Genomic DNA, 16,393 nt, shown 5'->3' on the forward strand with positions numbered 1-16,393 from the left:
ACAATTACAATAGGGCTGGACCCCTAATAATAACAATGATAATAAAAAAAAAAATAATAATAATAATAAATTAAGTTGCAGGCAGCAAAACACAGGGTCAGTTATTGACACCAATTGCAAAGTTTCAACTTCCCATTTGATTGTAGCATCAGTTTGTGTTGTCGCTCCTCTTTACATCAGCATTACATATGAAACGAGTTACAATTTTCAGAGTTTCCTTTGAACGCATCACCGGCTGACGTAGTGACGCAAGTTTCCTGGTGACACGCAGAATTACTAATACAAGGATACACTTGTGTGTGATGACTTTATCCTAAAAATGAGAAGGTGTCTGTCTACTTCCTGTCAGGGTCTCTGTCTACTTCTTTACATTGATCAGACGCTTTTATCCAAAGCGACTTACAATTATTCAAACACCGACGGACGCAGCCATCAGGAGCAACTAGGGGTTAAGTGTCTTGCTCAAGGACACTACAGCATGCTAGCAGGAGGAGCCTGGGATCCAACCAGCAACCTTTAGATGACTAGACCACCAGCTCTACCTCCTGAGATACCATCCCCACATGGTAGCTCAGGTACTTCTGTCTCTGTGGAAGGAAATCTCTCCCAGTGGAAGTTCCCAACAACATTGCATGTCCCTCATATTTCATCAACTTGTTAAACTTTTTGGACTAAAATAAAATGCACACGATCCTCGTCACGTTCTTAGCCACAGCCTGCACACATATAACAAATTGGAAGTTTAACAACGTTGGTGTGTGGGCGATGCACAAACGTTCGGCTACTTCCGGTCTAATTTAATCTGTTTTTCAATAATTCCTGCCCTGAATATGGATCAATATGGATGTAACTTGAACCACGAGATGTATGTGACGTCCCGGTTCTAACGAGACTTCAACCATGTCTGTAGCTCCAGAGGTTGTTGTTGTGTTAATAATAATAATAATAATAATAATAATAACAAGAACATATGTAGGTTTTCTTGAATGCTTCTTTCTGGTTGTTATTTCAGATTTAGAATGTGACTCCGCAATTGCGGCTTTCTCGCGAAACCAGAGAAGAAAGTAAATATTACATTTTATTTATCCGGCAGATAAATATTTCCTCAAACACAAGTTCAACGACAGTTGTGTAAGGTATGCAAAACCAATATGTAAATATTAGCATAATAACCACAGTAATATGTCCCTGTTTGCAAAGCACTCTAGACATGGGGATGTAATACAGATGACATAAAAACTCACTCAGCTGAGCAGATCGCCGCTGCTACGTCTGAGACTCCGCCTCCCGCTCTGGCCCCGCCCTCAAGCGGATGCTCTTGATTGACAGGTACGTCTCCTCTTCGGGGTCATAGTAGTAGAACTTCCTCAGGTAGGAGATCAGGGGTCTACAGACAGGCAGGGACACGGTAAAAACACAATACAAGGCTCTCAACATTTAAACACCGTTGGATATCGCTGCTCTGGACGATTTAGGATAATTGGAAACCGTTTGTCGTGGACCAAGGGGCGTAGTCAAGCACCGGCTGTGGACGACAGCACGGTTCCCTTTCCCGCGGCCGCCAAGCTGCCTCAAATCGGCCTAATCAGCGCCCACGCGGCACTGATTGGTACGGCTTGAGGCAGGGAGCTTTCTTAATGTGTGTCTGTCTTGCAGAGGGGATCCGCGCACAGGCCCGGCAGCTGACCGGGAGCCAGCTCGGAACGCCATTTCTCCTGTTCCCGAATCATCCTCATGATTATCATAATTATTATTATTGATTATTATTTATACGTGTGGCCGTCCGTTTGCTGCTTTACTGCTCCCTTTGCTGTCCGTCTTCGTGCCTCCTTTGCTGCTGGATTTACTGCCCCCTTTACTGCCTGCTTTGATGGCTGCTTTGCTGCTTTACTGTCTGCTTTACTGCCTGCTTTACTGACTGTTTTGGTGCCCACGTTGCTGATTTAGGGTCTGCTTTACTGCCCACTTTGCTGCTTTACTGCCTGCTTTGCCGCCCGCTTTGGTGCTTTACTGTCTGCTTTACTGCCTGCTTTGCTGCCCGCTTTGCTGCTTTACTGTCTGCTTTACTGTCTGCTTTACTGCCTGCTTTGGTGCTTTACTATCTGCTTTACCGCCCGCTTTGGTGCCCGCTTGGCTGCTTTACTGTCTGCTTTACTGCCTGCTTTGCTCCCCGCTTTGCTGCTTTACTGTCTGCTTTACCGCCCGCTTTGGTGCCCGCTTTGCTGCTTTACTGTCTGCTTTACTGCCTGCTTTGCTGCTTCGCTGCCTGCTTCGCTGGCCCAAGGCGAGCCGAGCCGGTAGCGTGCGGTGGAAAGGGCTGTCTGAGTTGTCCGTCGGAGCTGGACGTCCCTCAAACAGCCTTCTCAAGTCAGGCAGAAATGTGGAAATGTTCTCAAATGTAAACAGAACTTTAAGGCAGCGTCCAAATGTGGCTCGGAGCCTGTTGCGCGGCTGTGTTGGGAGGGAGGCGGAGGGACCTCGTACTTGGGCAGTGGAAGCTCCTGGATGTGGTCGATTCGGACCATCTGTCGGATGCAGAAGCGGCAGAGATGCTGCAGGGACTTGACGTTGCTGAAGCGGGACACGGGGTAGAGCAGCTGCACGGGGGTGGGGGGCAGACCTGCACCCCACACACACACACACACACACACACACACACACACTGACGTCAAATAAGGGAACGCCCACTTTTGACAAATCTTTAACATGTTTACTGGGATGTTTTTACAGGATAGGTACAGGTACTCCTCACTTAACGACCTACCTGTTTAACGACCGTTTGGACTTATGACCAGCTCTTGGACCAGTCGGCGTTGTTCAACGCGTACAATAGCACGGCGTGCGCTCAGTATTCTCTACACTTGTGTTCGCAATGGCCACGCCCCCCTTACCGTGTAAAAACACGGCCCCTCGCTTATCCACCAATTCCCTTGACGACCTGGCCCTAGGAACAGAACTCGGTCGTAATGTGAGCAGTACCTGTACACAACATATCTTCTACATAAGGGGGCCCCTCCCGTCGGCTGCGCTGGAGCCCAGGCGGCTTGCCCCGGTGGCTTAAGGTGTGCCGCGACCTGGCGGGGCTGTGGAGGGCGCCGCCGGGAGGGCCCGCATGCCGGCGGCCTGCTGCCATCTGCGGGGGGGGGGGCACCCGGGAAACATCCGGGTGCCCCACACTGAGCACACTCTGATAGGTGGACGGGTGCTCTGGGCTGGCCGGGTGGGGCGTCCGGTCGGCTGCGGTGGTGCGGGCCTCGCCCTTGCGTGGGGCGTGGGTGGGGGGTCCCGCAGAGCGAGCGCTTCGGGCTGGGTGTCGGCCCGTCGGCGCGGGGCCCGTGGTCCGTGCCTGGGTCCCGCGCCCCGCGGCTGTGTCTTGTGCCTGCACCTGGGGGTGGGTTGGACGTGTGCGCCCCTGGGGTGCGGGGTCTCCTCGTGCTCCCCGGGACCGGGTTATGCTCCTTGGGGCCGGGCGTGGGGGCTTCCGGGGGTCCTCCGTGGCTGCAGGGCTGCGGGGTTGTTTGTCTCACCCGCGGTAATTCTCCCCCTTGGAGGAGTGATGACTTGTTTAAAGAGCCTTCTCCAGAGAGGGGGGTTGGTGCTGGCTCTGTAGCTCTTATCATCCTGCAGCTCGTCCACAGGACACAGTTGTTGCAGCAGATGTTGATGATTAAACAATGAATAAACAGTTTCATTGCAGGTTGACGAGTTCAAACTCTGTCCTAAATGCAAAGGAACAAATACTCTGTGTTGTACGTCCAGCGCGCTGCCAGCACAGGTTAAAGAGTAAAATGAGAAAGGAGAGTAGAAGATATTGAACAACCAAGGTGTAATAAAATGGAGCAGATGAATCACAGTAATACACACAATGAGGGAGTAAAGTTACATAATGTTCATGTATATAGGACAGTGACGAGATTCAAAATGGACACAGATACACGAGCTTCAATATTCATAACGAAATACAACTATTTACTCAGGTGTTACACACACACACACATGTGCGCCCTCTGTATCTACCTCCACCTGTCTCTCTCTACCTCCGCCCTTCTCCCACTCCATCCTTGCCTCTCACTCCCTCTCCATCCCTCTCTCTCCCTCCCCCCTCTCCATCCCTCCCTCTCTCTCTCTCTCTCTCTCTCTCTCTTGCTCTCCCTCTCTCTCTCTCCCCCTATCCCTCCCTCTCTCTCCATCTCTCTCCCCCCTCTCCCTCCCCCCCTCTCTCTCTCTCCCCCTATCCCTCCCTCTCTCTCCATCTCTCTCCCCCCTCTCCCTCCCCCCCTCTCTCTCTCGCTCTGAGTGTACCTGGAACTCTGGAGCGCAGGAAGTAGAGGAACTTCCCGTTCTTGGAGTGCATGATGGCTCGCTCGATGAACTCCACCACCGAGTGGCAGCGGTCCTCGAACTTGGGGTGACACCACAGGCTGAACGTCCCTGGAGGAGGGAGGAAAACCAAACGCCAACGCGGCGGCCACAAGGTGGCGCGTGAGCTCCACACGCCCACGGTTCTGACGCTCAATTGCGGAGGCGTGTCGCAAAAAGTTGGTGCCTGAAGTGACTCAAACGACCGACATTTTTGGGGCAAAAGACTCAACTGTAGTTATTAAGACCTCATATAAAATGTTGGTACCATAACACACCCAATGCAAAAATTATGTTTTTCACAAGTGCTAATCTATAACCAAAGTCTGCATTAGTCACTGACACTTTCCAAGTTCCCACACATTTTTTTTTTATACCACATCCTTATTACAATGTCCTTAAGCAAGCACCTCCTTGATCGGCGTGCGTCCACCGTCCCCGAAGCAGAGAGCGCTTTCGCCAACGAGTGAACTTTTATTTTGAAGGTTTCATCCGAATCCACGCCACAGCGCTGTCGTACGCACATTTCGTATCCGGTTTAAGAAAGGGCTTCTCCGCCTCTTTTGGACCATGAGCCCATTTATAGGAGAGCAATGCATTTTAATATTATTTTGGAGTCAGCGCCACTGATGTTATGCGTTATGATTCAAATTTAGGCCTTTAAACAACAGATTGAGGCTAAAAGATCAGTCGGAGGTCAAAATGCAAATATCCCACATTGCAAATTAGGAAACTGTCTCACATGAATTTAGCCACCGGCTGCTTTTATTATATCAAAGGGCATTGAGAGAGCTCCATGCCCATTTATATAGAAATCATAATATATTTCAATCCTATTTAACTAGCTTCTTTTTCTTAAATTGGAGAATCAGCAACAGCTCACAGGAAAACATAGGCAATAATAATGAAAATTTAAAAAAAGAAAATGGCAATATCTGGAAAAATGTGGAAATAGACGATAAAGCAAAAAAAAAAACAATAAAATAATAGTAAAAGTCAAATCATTTAATACAATTCCAACAGTAAAATAAAAGAAATGCAAGGAAAAAAACCCTCAATATTTTAAATGGAAAGTCTGGATGCGGCTCACCGCGGTAGTGCTCCATGCGCGTGTGGTGCGTGACGCCCTGCGAGCGGAAGCTGAGGCTCAGGATGTAGCGCGGGTCCGAGCTGTCCCGCACCAGGAAGGACCCGTCCGGCTTCCCTTTCAGCTTCATCTCCGCGTCCTCCCAGTTCATGGGCCCCCAGTACCAGCCGCACTGCGCGCGCGCGCACACACACACACACACACACACACACACGCACAAACAGTACAAGTTCTGTGATACTGTACTTCAGTTTATTTTACGAGTATCCATATCTACTTCCGTATATTCCATTTTGGACTTTTACTCCATTACATTTCAAAGTGAATATCAGTACTTATTAGGCGCATCATCTGCTGAAAAAAGCCAGAGTAGTACTTTGCGAAAGTATATTAGACTTTTTTTAGTGTATAAAGAGGATTTTTACTTTTAACACTTTGGAGTACATTTAAGAGAAAGAACACAACATTTATTGGAGTAAGCTTCAGTCAGGATGTTTGTACTTTTGCTGACGTAATGCTGTATATCTGAGTACTTCTTCCATTGGAAAGCAGCTCCACACACACACACGCACACACACACACACACACACACACACACACACCTTCTCCAGTTCTCTCAGACTGGCAGTGAAGTTGGTGGCTTCCGGCCGCCGCAGGGGGCAGAGCGTCGGGGGCGTGGCCAGGCGGGCGGCGGGCAGGACGTCGGCTTGTAACTGGTTGGAATGAGGCAGTGCCCGCAGGAAGGCGTCTGGAACACACGGGGGAGGCCGTGAGACCCTCAGGTCACATGATCCGGCCTCTGTCCTGTCGGCCGCGCACGCTCCTCTGCGTCGGCGCGTCGAAGCCGCCCACGTTCCGGCATATGAATCGACCTTTATCTCGCCCCAAAACACCCCGCCCGGCAGGCGAGGCCCACGCGCGCCGCATCAGCAAACCCAACTGAAATTTCACCTCCCGCGACGTCACTTCAGGGACCTTAGCGTCGATTCTAAAGAGACATGATTTCTAAAAAAAGTCTAGATTGGGGGTAAATAAATACACTATATACACTAAATAGCTCAAATTGATGAAATACTCAAATCTAGGACTAGAATATACTACTATACAGCTAAAATATTACAATTGGGGCGTGGCAGCTCAGTGCTTCGCAGTGTTGCCTCACAGCAAGAAGGGTTAGGGTTTGAATTCCTATGCACATGCGTATGCCCCACCCCGCCCCAAAAAGACATGACGTGCATCTCAGGGTACGACGCACCCGCCGACGCCCCTGAGCAAGGCAGGGGCCACGATCTGGGATTGGTCTCTGGAAGCCCCGACGTGGGCGGCTCATCTCACTGCTCATCTCACTGCTCCCGGACACGAAACGATTAATAAAGTATAAAATATATAATAAATAACATATTTCTGAACGGAGTTTGTATAAGAGTGAGATACTCAGTCAACTCTGAAAACCGGGGGTGACAAAGGTTCTGTTTTCTTGGAAATGAAAACGACGGCGTTGCTCTTATCATGACGCGCTCATGGCGGCCCGTTACCATGGGCGTCTCCTTACCGTTGAGGCTGAGGCTGTGCTGCATGGTGGCGTGGGAGGGGTGAGGAGGGGGGAGAGGCAGGGGGAGGGACTGCAGGGAGGCCCCCATGACGCTCACCAGGAAGGGCCCGGGCTGCGGCCCGCCTATGTCGTCTGGAACGGCATCGGGGGTGGAGGTGAGGGGGTGAGGTGGGGGTGGGGGGGTGCAAAAGGAGGGCAGGAAGGGGGGGGGGGGCGCAAGAAGAACAAGAGGAAGGGGTTGAGGAAGTGCGGAATACCCACAATGCAACCTGCCGCCAAGAACCGGGACAAATGCTGAAGAAAAAACCTTTTTCACGCCGTGACTCATAGACGAAAAAAAAAAAAACACGAAACGTCGCCGCACAAGGTGCGCATCATCGGGGTCCGGTGAGGCCCAGCCGCGGTCTGGGTCGGTGCCGTTGGGTGACATCGGTGAGAATGAGAAGGGTAGGAATCGGCATCGGCCGTGGGAGAATGTGTTGGGCTTGAGATTTGCGACATTTTGCGGTTGGTACGGCGCCCATATGCAGATATCTAACACCCTATTGACACCACAATGTGCGGGTTTACCTGGGTTTAAAAAAAATACTCTCATGAAAGGCGATTGACGCCTTTTCCCGCTGCCGGGAAGAATGCCGTTTGTTGTTTTTTTTTTGGATGCGTCAAATTGGACGTGGCGAACATGTGGGGAAAAGGGGTGTGTCATGGTTCCAGTGTGATTGGGAAGGAAACAGTAGAGAGAGCAACTCAAAACAACAGCGACTTAAAACTGTAAAACTTAAAAAAAAATATATATATATATATATATATATATATATATATATATATATATATATATATATGTATGTATGTATGTATGTATTTTGAGCCGTTCAAGAGGAGCCATCGTGGTCCAACATCCCTTCCCTATCCCGCATTAGGTTGGGGAACACCCGGATTTGAGACCGCAGGCCGAGGCCCTGGGCCTCAACGGAGCTGTGGGGAGGCTGAGCGGACGGAGCCGCCCTGGCCGCCGTCAATCCCGGGTCAGGTGCAGCCGTCGCTCGTCGAAATCGGGAGTTATTGACTTTTTTTCCACCCACATGGGGCACCGTGAAATGTTGTGGGTGTGGGGATCGCACCGTGGGGAGCGGCGGGGTTCTCCGCCGCCGGTGCTCCGCGCTGCTTCTGCTGTCGCCTTTTTCCCCCCCCAAGTTTCACAGTTTTATGTCGTTGTTTGTTTAAGTCGCTGTCTCCTCCGCTGTTTGGCTCCCGATCACGCTGGCGCCGTGACACGCCCCTTTTCCGGTGTGTTGGCGACGTCGAACGTGACGCACCGGGGGGGGGGGGAGAGAACAGCATTTTTCCCGGCAGTGGGAAAGGTGTCACTCACCTCAAATTAGCGGGTTTATTGAACCCAGGTAAACCCGCAAATGTTTGTGTAAAAACGGTACTGCAGGATCATTTGACCCGGGACTGAAACCCCGGTTTTACCTTTCCCACTGATGGCAATTAGCGGGTCTTTAGCGCAGTGAGGATGGGGTACAAGACACACATGACAACAGACAAAGGGCTCGACACCGTCGGCGCAAACAGTGGACGTGATCAGATCCGCGGGTTTTCTGTCGTGGTTGATACGTGGGGAAAAAAAAAAAAGAGCCAGAAGAACAGAACCGACCGGCTCCCGTTTAAAGGACCCCAATGCCGGTAATGAGGATGCACAGAACCCGGTGGGGTACTGGGGTTCCCCCGTTTCACGGTTTACTTTTGCAACTCAGTGACAGTTTTGTTCGTATATGATTTGATTTGAACAAAAGAAAAAACAAAAAAAAAAAAAAAACGATCACTGAAAACACGGGATACATCATTGACACACTTCCAAAAACACTACCCAAAAAAGAAACGGATCCATGCATCCCTAGTTACCGATTGAACAATAAACTGTTTCTACTGGAGGGGAGGGAGCGCAGTCCGCTCAAGGGGTATTTCAAAATATAAGCCGTTGAACGGAGGACGGTTAGTGCATGGACGGTTGTTTCGGACCAAAGGCTGAGGCGTGTCCATGCGAGGAGGAGGAAGGGGAGGAACAGGCCGCATGGGAGAGAGTGTGTGTGTGAGGGAGAGAGAGAGAGAGAGAGAGAGGGGGAGAAAGAGAGATGGGTGGGGGTGGGTGGCAGGTACCTAGGAGGCTGAGACTTCGGCGTGGGGGAGGTGGGGGGGTGGGGGGGTGCGGCGTGTTCACCCCCCGCCGCGAAATGTCCACGTCCACCAACGAGACGGTCTCACCTGCACCGGGGGGGGGGGGGGACAGAGAAAGTCATTGTGGTGGACCAAGGGGCGTGGTCAAGCATCGGCGGGTCAGGGAGCTTCCTTAATGTCTGTCTTGCAGAGCGGATCGGCGCACGGCTCGTCAGACGACCAGAAGCCAGAGAGCGGAAAGCCACCCCTCCTGCGCCCGAAAATATTATCATCATCATCATCATCATTATTATTATTATTTATTATTTATACTTCTGGCCAGCGAGCCTTTTTGTTCTCATAAAAACTCTTGCCATGTTGGCAAACCACGGCATGAAAGACTCCGTCTCCCTCCCTAAAACCTGTGGCAGAGACTCACAGTCCTTTAATCATCTGCAGACAACTTTTATTGTTTGTCTTTTGATAAACTCTCCCTCTTATCATCTTGTACTTTGCCAATTGTTGATATTTGGAGGGCTGTGTGTGTGCTCATTTTGTGTATGCGTGTGTGTGTGTGTGTGTGTGTTCTCATATGCATGCATGTCTGTGTGTGTGTGTGTGTGTGCGTGCGTGTGTGTGTGTGGTTGATGCTCGTCAGTGTTTTGTCAGTGTTGCGTAGGTATTCACCCTGCGGCGTCATCATCTTCATATTGTGACGCAAATAAAGCCTTTTTGAATGTCAAACTGACAGAGATGCAGAGAGACAGGCAGGGAGACCGGTGCAATGGGCCAAGAAAGACAGAAAAGACTTCCCGGTTCAATGGTGTAACCGTCCCTCCCCACATCCCATAACGCCTCACGGTGCAGATTTAAAGAATCAGTCTGAGCTGGTTCCTGGTTCCCAGCATCTCCAGGTTCAACACTGAGACCCCACTTCACACACTTCTTACCCGAAAAAGCAGAGAGTGCAGCCGGAGAGAAGGAACTTTGGGCCCTGGTCAGTCTGGGTTGGCTGCGGAACGGAGAGAAAGACACATCAATAGACAGACAGACAGACAGACAGACAGATAGATAGATAGATAGATAGATAGATAGATAGATAGATAGATAGATAGATAGATAGACGGACAGGCAAACAGACGGACAGGCAGACAGCTAGACAGACAGACAGACAGACATATCTCACCTGTCTGTCTCGTGCTCAGCACCACCTGTGCTGGCCACATCCATTAGACTTCCAGCGGAGGTGACGGAGTAGGCCACGGAGGGCCTCTTGTCCAGCAGGTGGGTGGAGCCGCTGCAGCTCTTAGTCCGGAACAGTTTGCTCAGGCGGAGCTTCAGGGAGCCCTTCCTGGACTTCCCCGGGACCTGGAGCGCCTTGGGGGTCCTGGGGGCGCTGGAGCCCCGCTCGGGCCGCCTCCTGGGGGTGGACGCCCGGCTGTGATCCGGGCTGGCGGCCCGGTTGGAGCTCTTCGCTGGTGTGGGTGTGGATGTGGGTGTGGGTGAGGGTGCGACCTGCGGGGCGACGTGGGGGTCTCCGGGGAAAACCTGCGAGGCGTGGTTTGCGTTCTGGCCGCTCACATGTGAGTCCCCCCGCCCCCCGACCACCTGCCTGGACAGTTCCACCTGCCTGGACAACTCCACCTGGAAGCTGTCGAGGGAGAACGCCCCCGACATTTTCTGGACTATTTCCCTTTTCCTGTGGAGTAAAAAAGCCCGCCGACCGTGTTCATCGTCCGCCTCGTCCTCCTGGCACCCGCCCATGCTCAGTCCGGCAACGTCCCCGGTCCCCAGACCCTCCAGCACCAGCAGAGCGTCGCTGGTCTCGGTCGGGTCGTCACCGGGAGCCATTCCGGCCGCTGCGCCCTGACAGGAGCACTGCGGGAGCTCCCCGTGCTTGAACAGCATCTTGGGCACCGCGCCGACCCCCAGCTCCCCGAACCGCCGGGCCAGCTCGAACACGGCCTCCTCCTTGTGCCCGCCCGTCTCGATCAGGCCCAAACGGCTCGACTGCTCCGCGAGCAGCGGCCACTCCGTCGGGTCGCCGATCAGACGGTGCCGGCGACACATCTCGGCGTCCTCCGTCCCCGGTGCCGCCGTGGTCGCTGTCACGCCGGGATGATGGACACCCCACGTCTGGCCGCCGCGGCTCAGGAGATTGTTGTTGAAGGCCGGGTCGGGCGGAGCCGAGCCGAGCATCTTCTCCAAACCCAGTGGGTCGCTCGGCTGGTTCCGACGGCCATCGTGGTCCAACATCCCTTCCCTATCCCGCATTAGGTTAGGGAACACCAGGATTTGAGGCCGCAGGCCGAAGCCCTGGGCCTCAACGGAGCTGTGGGGAGGCTGAGCGGACAGAGCCGCCCTGGCCGCCGTCACTCCCGGGTCAGGTGCAGCCGTCCCCCCGTCGCTCGGCTGGGCTTTGTCCTGGAGGCTGCTGGGATGTGCGAGGCCCGCTGGCTCCCTGTTGAATTCCAGCGCTGCCTTGATGCCGCTGTGAGCCAGGACCTCCTTCCCCAGTCCCCCCATCACTCCGCCCGACGGTACGTTCCCGTTCTCCTCGTCCAAGCGGTCCTCCTCTGCCGCGGACACCAGGCGCATCAAGACAAAGTCGGGCGACATATCTTGCGCGTTGTTCATAATTATTCCTCAAATCGCGAAAGGAATTAAGCATCTGCACTTCACATAGCTACCGCGGGTTTCTCCGTCTCTTTCCCTATAATAAAGAAAGGGCCGACGCGATGCCTCCCATAAATAGACTACGAGCGAAATGCAAACAATTCCAAGCGTTCTTCCATCCTGGATGAGACTACTGCACGACGGGATCCATCGGTGCACGACGATCCCTGGGGTCAAACGCACGGTCTGATTTGTTGCAGAGCAGAACCATCGGAGGTCTGTGGTCAGTGTCTGTCTGCTCCATGAAGCCCCACCCGCTGCCTCACTTCCGCAAGTCCTAGACGCGCGTCGCTCTGCGCGCAACGCTCTGCGCGTCGCTCTGCGCGTCGCTCTGCGCGTCGCTCTGCGCGTCGCTCTGCGCGTCGCTCTGCGCGTCGCTCTGCGCGTCGCTCTGCGCGTCGCTCTGCGCGTCGCTCTGCGCGTCGCTCTGCGCGTCGCTCTGCGCGTCGCTCTGCGCGCACCAGTCTGTCCTGTCGCTTCTTGAGTCAATATAGTCTTTAACCTTATGATATATTATCTATGTCGACCTATAATAGTATGTTTTACGTTTCACGGCTTATTTACCTGCTTGAGGTTTTCCTTTCATATAAATAAAAAACATTTAACATATTTTTATATTTAATATTATTTAACTTATATTAAACTATATTAATTTTTCCAATAGTTTATATATACCGAATTGAATTCCATTCCAGCGGTAAAGTATTACATAGAAAACAATCTAATAATATACTATCAGGCACAAACTCCAACCTGGCAAATCTTTCATTTATTTTTCTGGCAGTACTGCGTGGTTTGCCTCTCACAACGTGGCAGTTAATGCCAAATCTAAAAGTGTGCAGTTAAAGTTCAGCTGGACCTCGGTGTTCTGCTGCTCTTGCATTATTATTTACAATGCAGTACAACACAGAGTGAGAATTTGCTCTCACATGGCGCAACAAAAACATCACATCCGAGGCGAGACAGAAGGGAGGAGGCGACGCGGCGGAGGAACCCGTCTCCACCCTTTCTGCTTCCGCGCTCGACACGGAGGCGTCGATGTGGTGCAGTGACACTGTGAGACGGCAGGTGGCGCCGCAGACCATCCGCATGAGGTCAGAGGACGCGGTGCACGACACGGTCGCTACGTCACGCGCGTGTGCGGGCGTGCTCCTCGTTGCGTTCGCGCGACGTGACGTCGCTCGGAGGAGGAGCGACGTCAAGCACCGCAACGGAAGCCTTGGAGGCTCAGTGGGCTCCAAGCGGTCCACGACATGTCGTGATGAAAGGTTCTCGTTGTGTGCGCTCATTTTATTCCGCTGTACTGTAGAGTGAGCGGTGCTTGGATCTGTACAGTCTGTCTGCCTGCCTGTCTGTCTGTCTGTACTGTCTGTCTGTCTTTGGTCTATCTATCTATCTATCTATCTATCTATCTATCTGTCTATCTATCTATCTATCTATCTATCTATCTATCTATCTATCTATCTATCTATCTATCTATCTATCTATCTATCTATCTATCTATCTATCTATCTATCTATCTATCTATCTATCTATCTGTCTGTCTGCCTGCCTGTCTGTCTGTCTGTACTGTCTGTCTGTCTTTGGTCTATCTATCTATCTATCTATCTATCTATCTATCTATCTATCTATCTATCTATCTATCTATCTATCTATCTATCTATCTATCTATCTATCTATCTGTCTATCTGTCTGTCTATCTATCTATCTATCTATCTATCTATCTATCTATCTATCTATCTATCTATCTATCTATCTATCTATCTGTCTGTCTGTCTGTCTGTCTGTCTGTCTGTCTGTCTGTCTGTCTGTCTGTCTGTCTGTCTGTCTCTGTATCTGTCTTTATGTCTGTCTCTCAGTTTGCTTGTCTGTCGGTTGGTTGGTCTATCTGTCTGTCTTTCTGTCGGTCTGTCTGTCTGTCTGTTTCTCTGTCTGCCTTGCTGGCTGGCTCTGTCTGTCTCTCTGTCTGCTTGTCTGTCGGTCTCTGTGTCTGTCTGTCTGTCTGCTTGTCTGTTTCTCTGTCTGCCTGGCTGGCTGGCTCTGTCTGTCTGTCTGTCTGTCTGTCTGCTTGTTTGTTTCTCTGTCTGTCTGTCTGTCTGTCTGTCTGTTTCTCTGTCTGCCTGGCTGGCTCTGTCTGTCTCTCTGTTTGCTTGTCTGTTTCTCTGTCTGTCTGTCTGTCTGTCTGTCTGTCTGTCTGTCTGTCTGTTTCTCTGTCTGCCTGCCTGCTGGTCGGTTCGGCCGGTTGGTCTATCTACCTGTCGATCCGTCTGTCTGTCTGTCTATCTGTCTGTCTGCCATGCGCTGGTGGTGCAGTGTGTCTGTGGTGGCTTTGGTGTAGGGGTGCAGATCACCATCCAACGCAGTGGCAGCTCAGAGCAAACATGCCGGGCTCTGTGACATCACTGACGGTGCAGGGGGGGGGTGGAATGTATTTGGGAGATCCGTCTCCTGTCGCTGGCAAGACATTGGCCTCATCTGCAGCTAAATATTTAAACAAACTTGGTGTTGAGGAGGCTTTTTGTTTCTCTTGTTGTCCTCTCAAGAGAAAGATCCGTTAACACACTGCTTTACAGGGGGAGGCAGTACAAAGATGTACTTCAATCCAATTTGTATAGTTTCTGTGAAAATGTAATTCAATGTACAAATATTGCAAACTATTGGTACATGTTCCTTTTGAGTTGGGGTGAACTTTTGGTGACGGCGCACGCGCGCATGCGCACATCCTGACGGGGAGGAGGTCAGGGGACGGAGGGAGGTGCGCGCGCGTGTGTGTGTGTGTGTGTGTGTGTGTGTGTGTGTGTGTCATTACATTACATTTAGTCATTTATCAGACGCTTTTATCCAAAGCGACTTACAATTGTTCAAAGACCGACGGACGCAGCCATCAGGAGCAATTAGGGGTTAAGTGTCTTGCTCAAGGACACTACAGCATGCTAGCAGGAGGAGCCTGGGATCCAACCAGCAACCTTTAGATGACTAGACCACTAGCTCTACCTCCTGAGCTAGTCCCCAGTAGCTGTGTCTGTGTGTGTGTGTGTGTGTGTGTGTGTGTGTGTGTGTGTGTGTGTGTGTGTGTGTGTGTGTGTGTGTGTGTGTGTGTGTGTGTGTGTGTGTGTGTGTGTGTGTGTGTGTGTGTGTGTGTGTGTGTGCGTATGGAAGAGGAGGAGGAGGGGGGACGTTCAGGAACCAGTTGCCATGGTCACCAAAGAGAGGGAATATTTGCCTCCCTCCTCTATCACACAGCTGAGGGAGGGAGGGAGGGAGGGGAGAGGTGGGAAGAGAGAGAGGCCAGCAGGAAGTGCCCTCGACCCCCCTCTGCCTCTCTACCTCCACCCCTCTCTCCCGCCCCCCCCCTCTCTCCCCCTCCATCCCTGCCTCTCTCTGTCTACTTCTACCCCCCCCCACCTCTGTGTGTGTCTCTCGTTCCCCTTCCTCCACCCCCCCTCCCTCCATCAAGCTCCCCCCCCTCGCCCCCCCCCCCCCCCCGCAAAACACACACACACACACACACACACACACACACACACACACACACACACACACGCTATAACTATAGATTGTTTACATGCAACACCCCCCCCCCCCACACACACACGCACAGGAACATTTTCATGGAGGTTTCTGATTTTGCAGATGTATGAACTGGTTTTAACCTTTTACTCTGATCCTGATCAAACAACCAGCTGCAGACACGAAATATAGCATATAATGATCTAATACCTCCGTGCGTGTGTCCGTGAGTGTGTACGTGTACGTGTATGTGTGTGTGTGTGTGTGGGGGGGGGGGGGGTTAAAATCCTGGATTAACCCCTGCTCTGCCGGGAGATGCCACTGTTTAACAGGCAGAAATACCACACACGGTTGATTTGATTGAATTAAATTCCACTCCGTGTGATTGAATCATCTGTATGACGTCGTAGAGACGTTATGCAGAAGGAACATCTGGAAAATATCAAATGCATGGTTTTCAGGCTCGGTTCTGACTGTCCTGCAGGTTGGCGCGTCACGGAGTCCCTCAACTTGGAGGCTCCCCCCCACTCTCCGTGCACACGCAGGGCTTCCACCAACCCCCCCCCCCCCCACCCCACCCCACCCTGCTCTCCGGGTCTTCGGGGCACCGGGCGGATGCGCGGACTGCGGTGGATGTTTGCAGGGCGCTTCGAGGAAACGCCGCCGCCCGCCTCCACCCCCTACACCTCCACCCCCACCCCACAGACCCGCGGGATTAATGGGTATGGATTTGCGCGTGTGTGCGTGCGCGTGCGCGTCGAGCGCCCGCGTCCCGTGCGTGACGCGCCGATGGAGCCGTGACGCGCCGCGCCGCGCCGCGCCGCGCAGCGCAGCCACACACCTGCTGCTGCAGCGCCGCAGCCTGTGCGACTCCTGCGGGGAGATGGAGAGCACCACCCGCCCGGAGGGACCGGAGGATCGGTGATCCCCAAGCTCCGCTAAGATGTGCACATTTTCTTTTTCTCTCTTTTTTTTTGTGTGGGCATTTTGAAAGATGTCAAGCGGCAGCTGAAGACCGGGGCTGTCAGTGGGTGCCCCCCTCCTCCTCCAGC

The 16,393-nt window shown here is 52.3% G+C and overlaps 1 protein-coding gene across 1 annotated transcript; it reads right to left on the bottom strand.

Annotated features, from left to right (window-relative positions):
- Window positions 1-1,266: 1,266 nt before the first annotated feature.
- socs7 (suppressor of cytokine signaling 7) lies at window positions 1,267-11,063 on the bottom strand (the record flags this gene model as incomplete). Its single annotated transcript, XM_079999384.1, has 9 exons — window positions 1,267-1,387; window positions 2,485-2,620; window positions 4,303-4,431; window positions 5,450-5,618; window positions 6,049-6,152; window positions 6,999-7,130; window positions 9,159-9,263; window positions 10,106-10,158; window positions 10,342-11,063. 9 exons carry the CDS (start codon window positions 11,061-11,063, stop codon window positions 1,267-1,269), a joined length of 1,671 nt encoding a protein of 556 aa, XP_079855510.1.
- Window positions 11,064-16,393: the final 5,330 nt, after the last annotated feature.

This window comes from Zeus faber (genome assembly GCF_960531495.2).
Source record: "Zeus faber genome assembly, chromosome: 4".
NCBI lineage: Eukaryota > Metazoa > Chordata > Actinopteri > Zeiformes > Zeidae > Zeus > Zeus faber.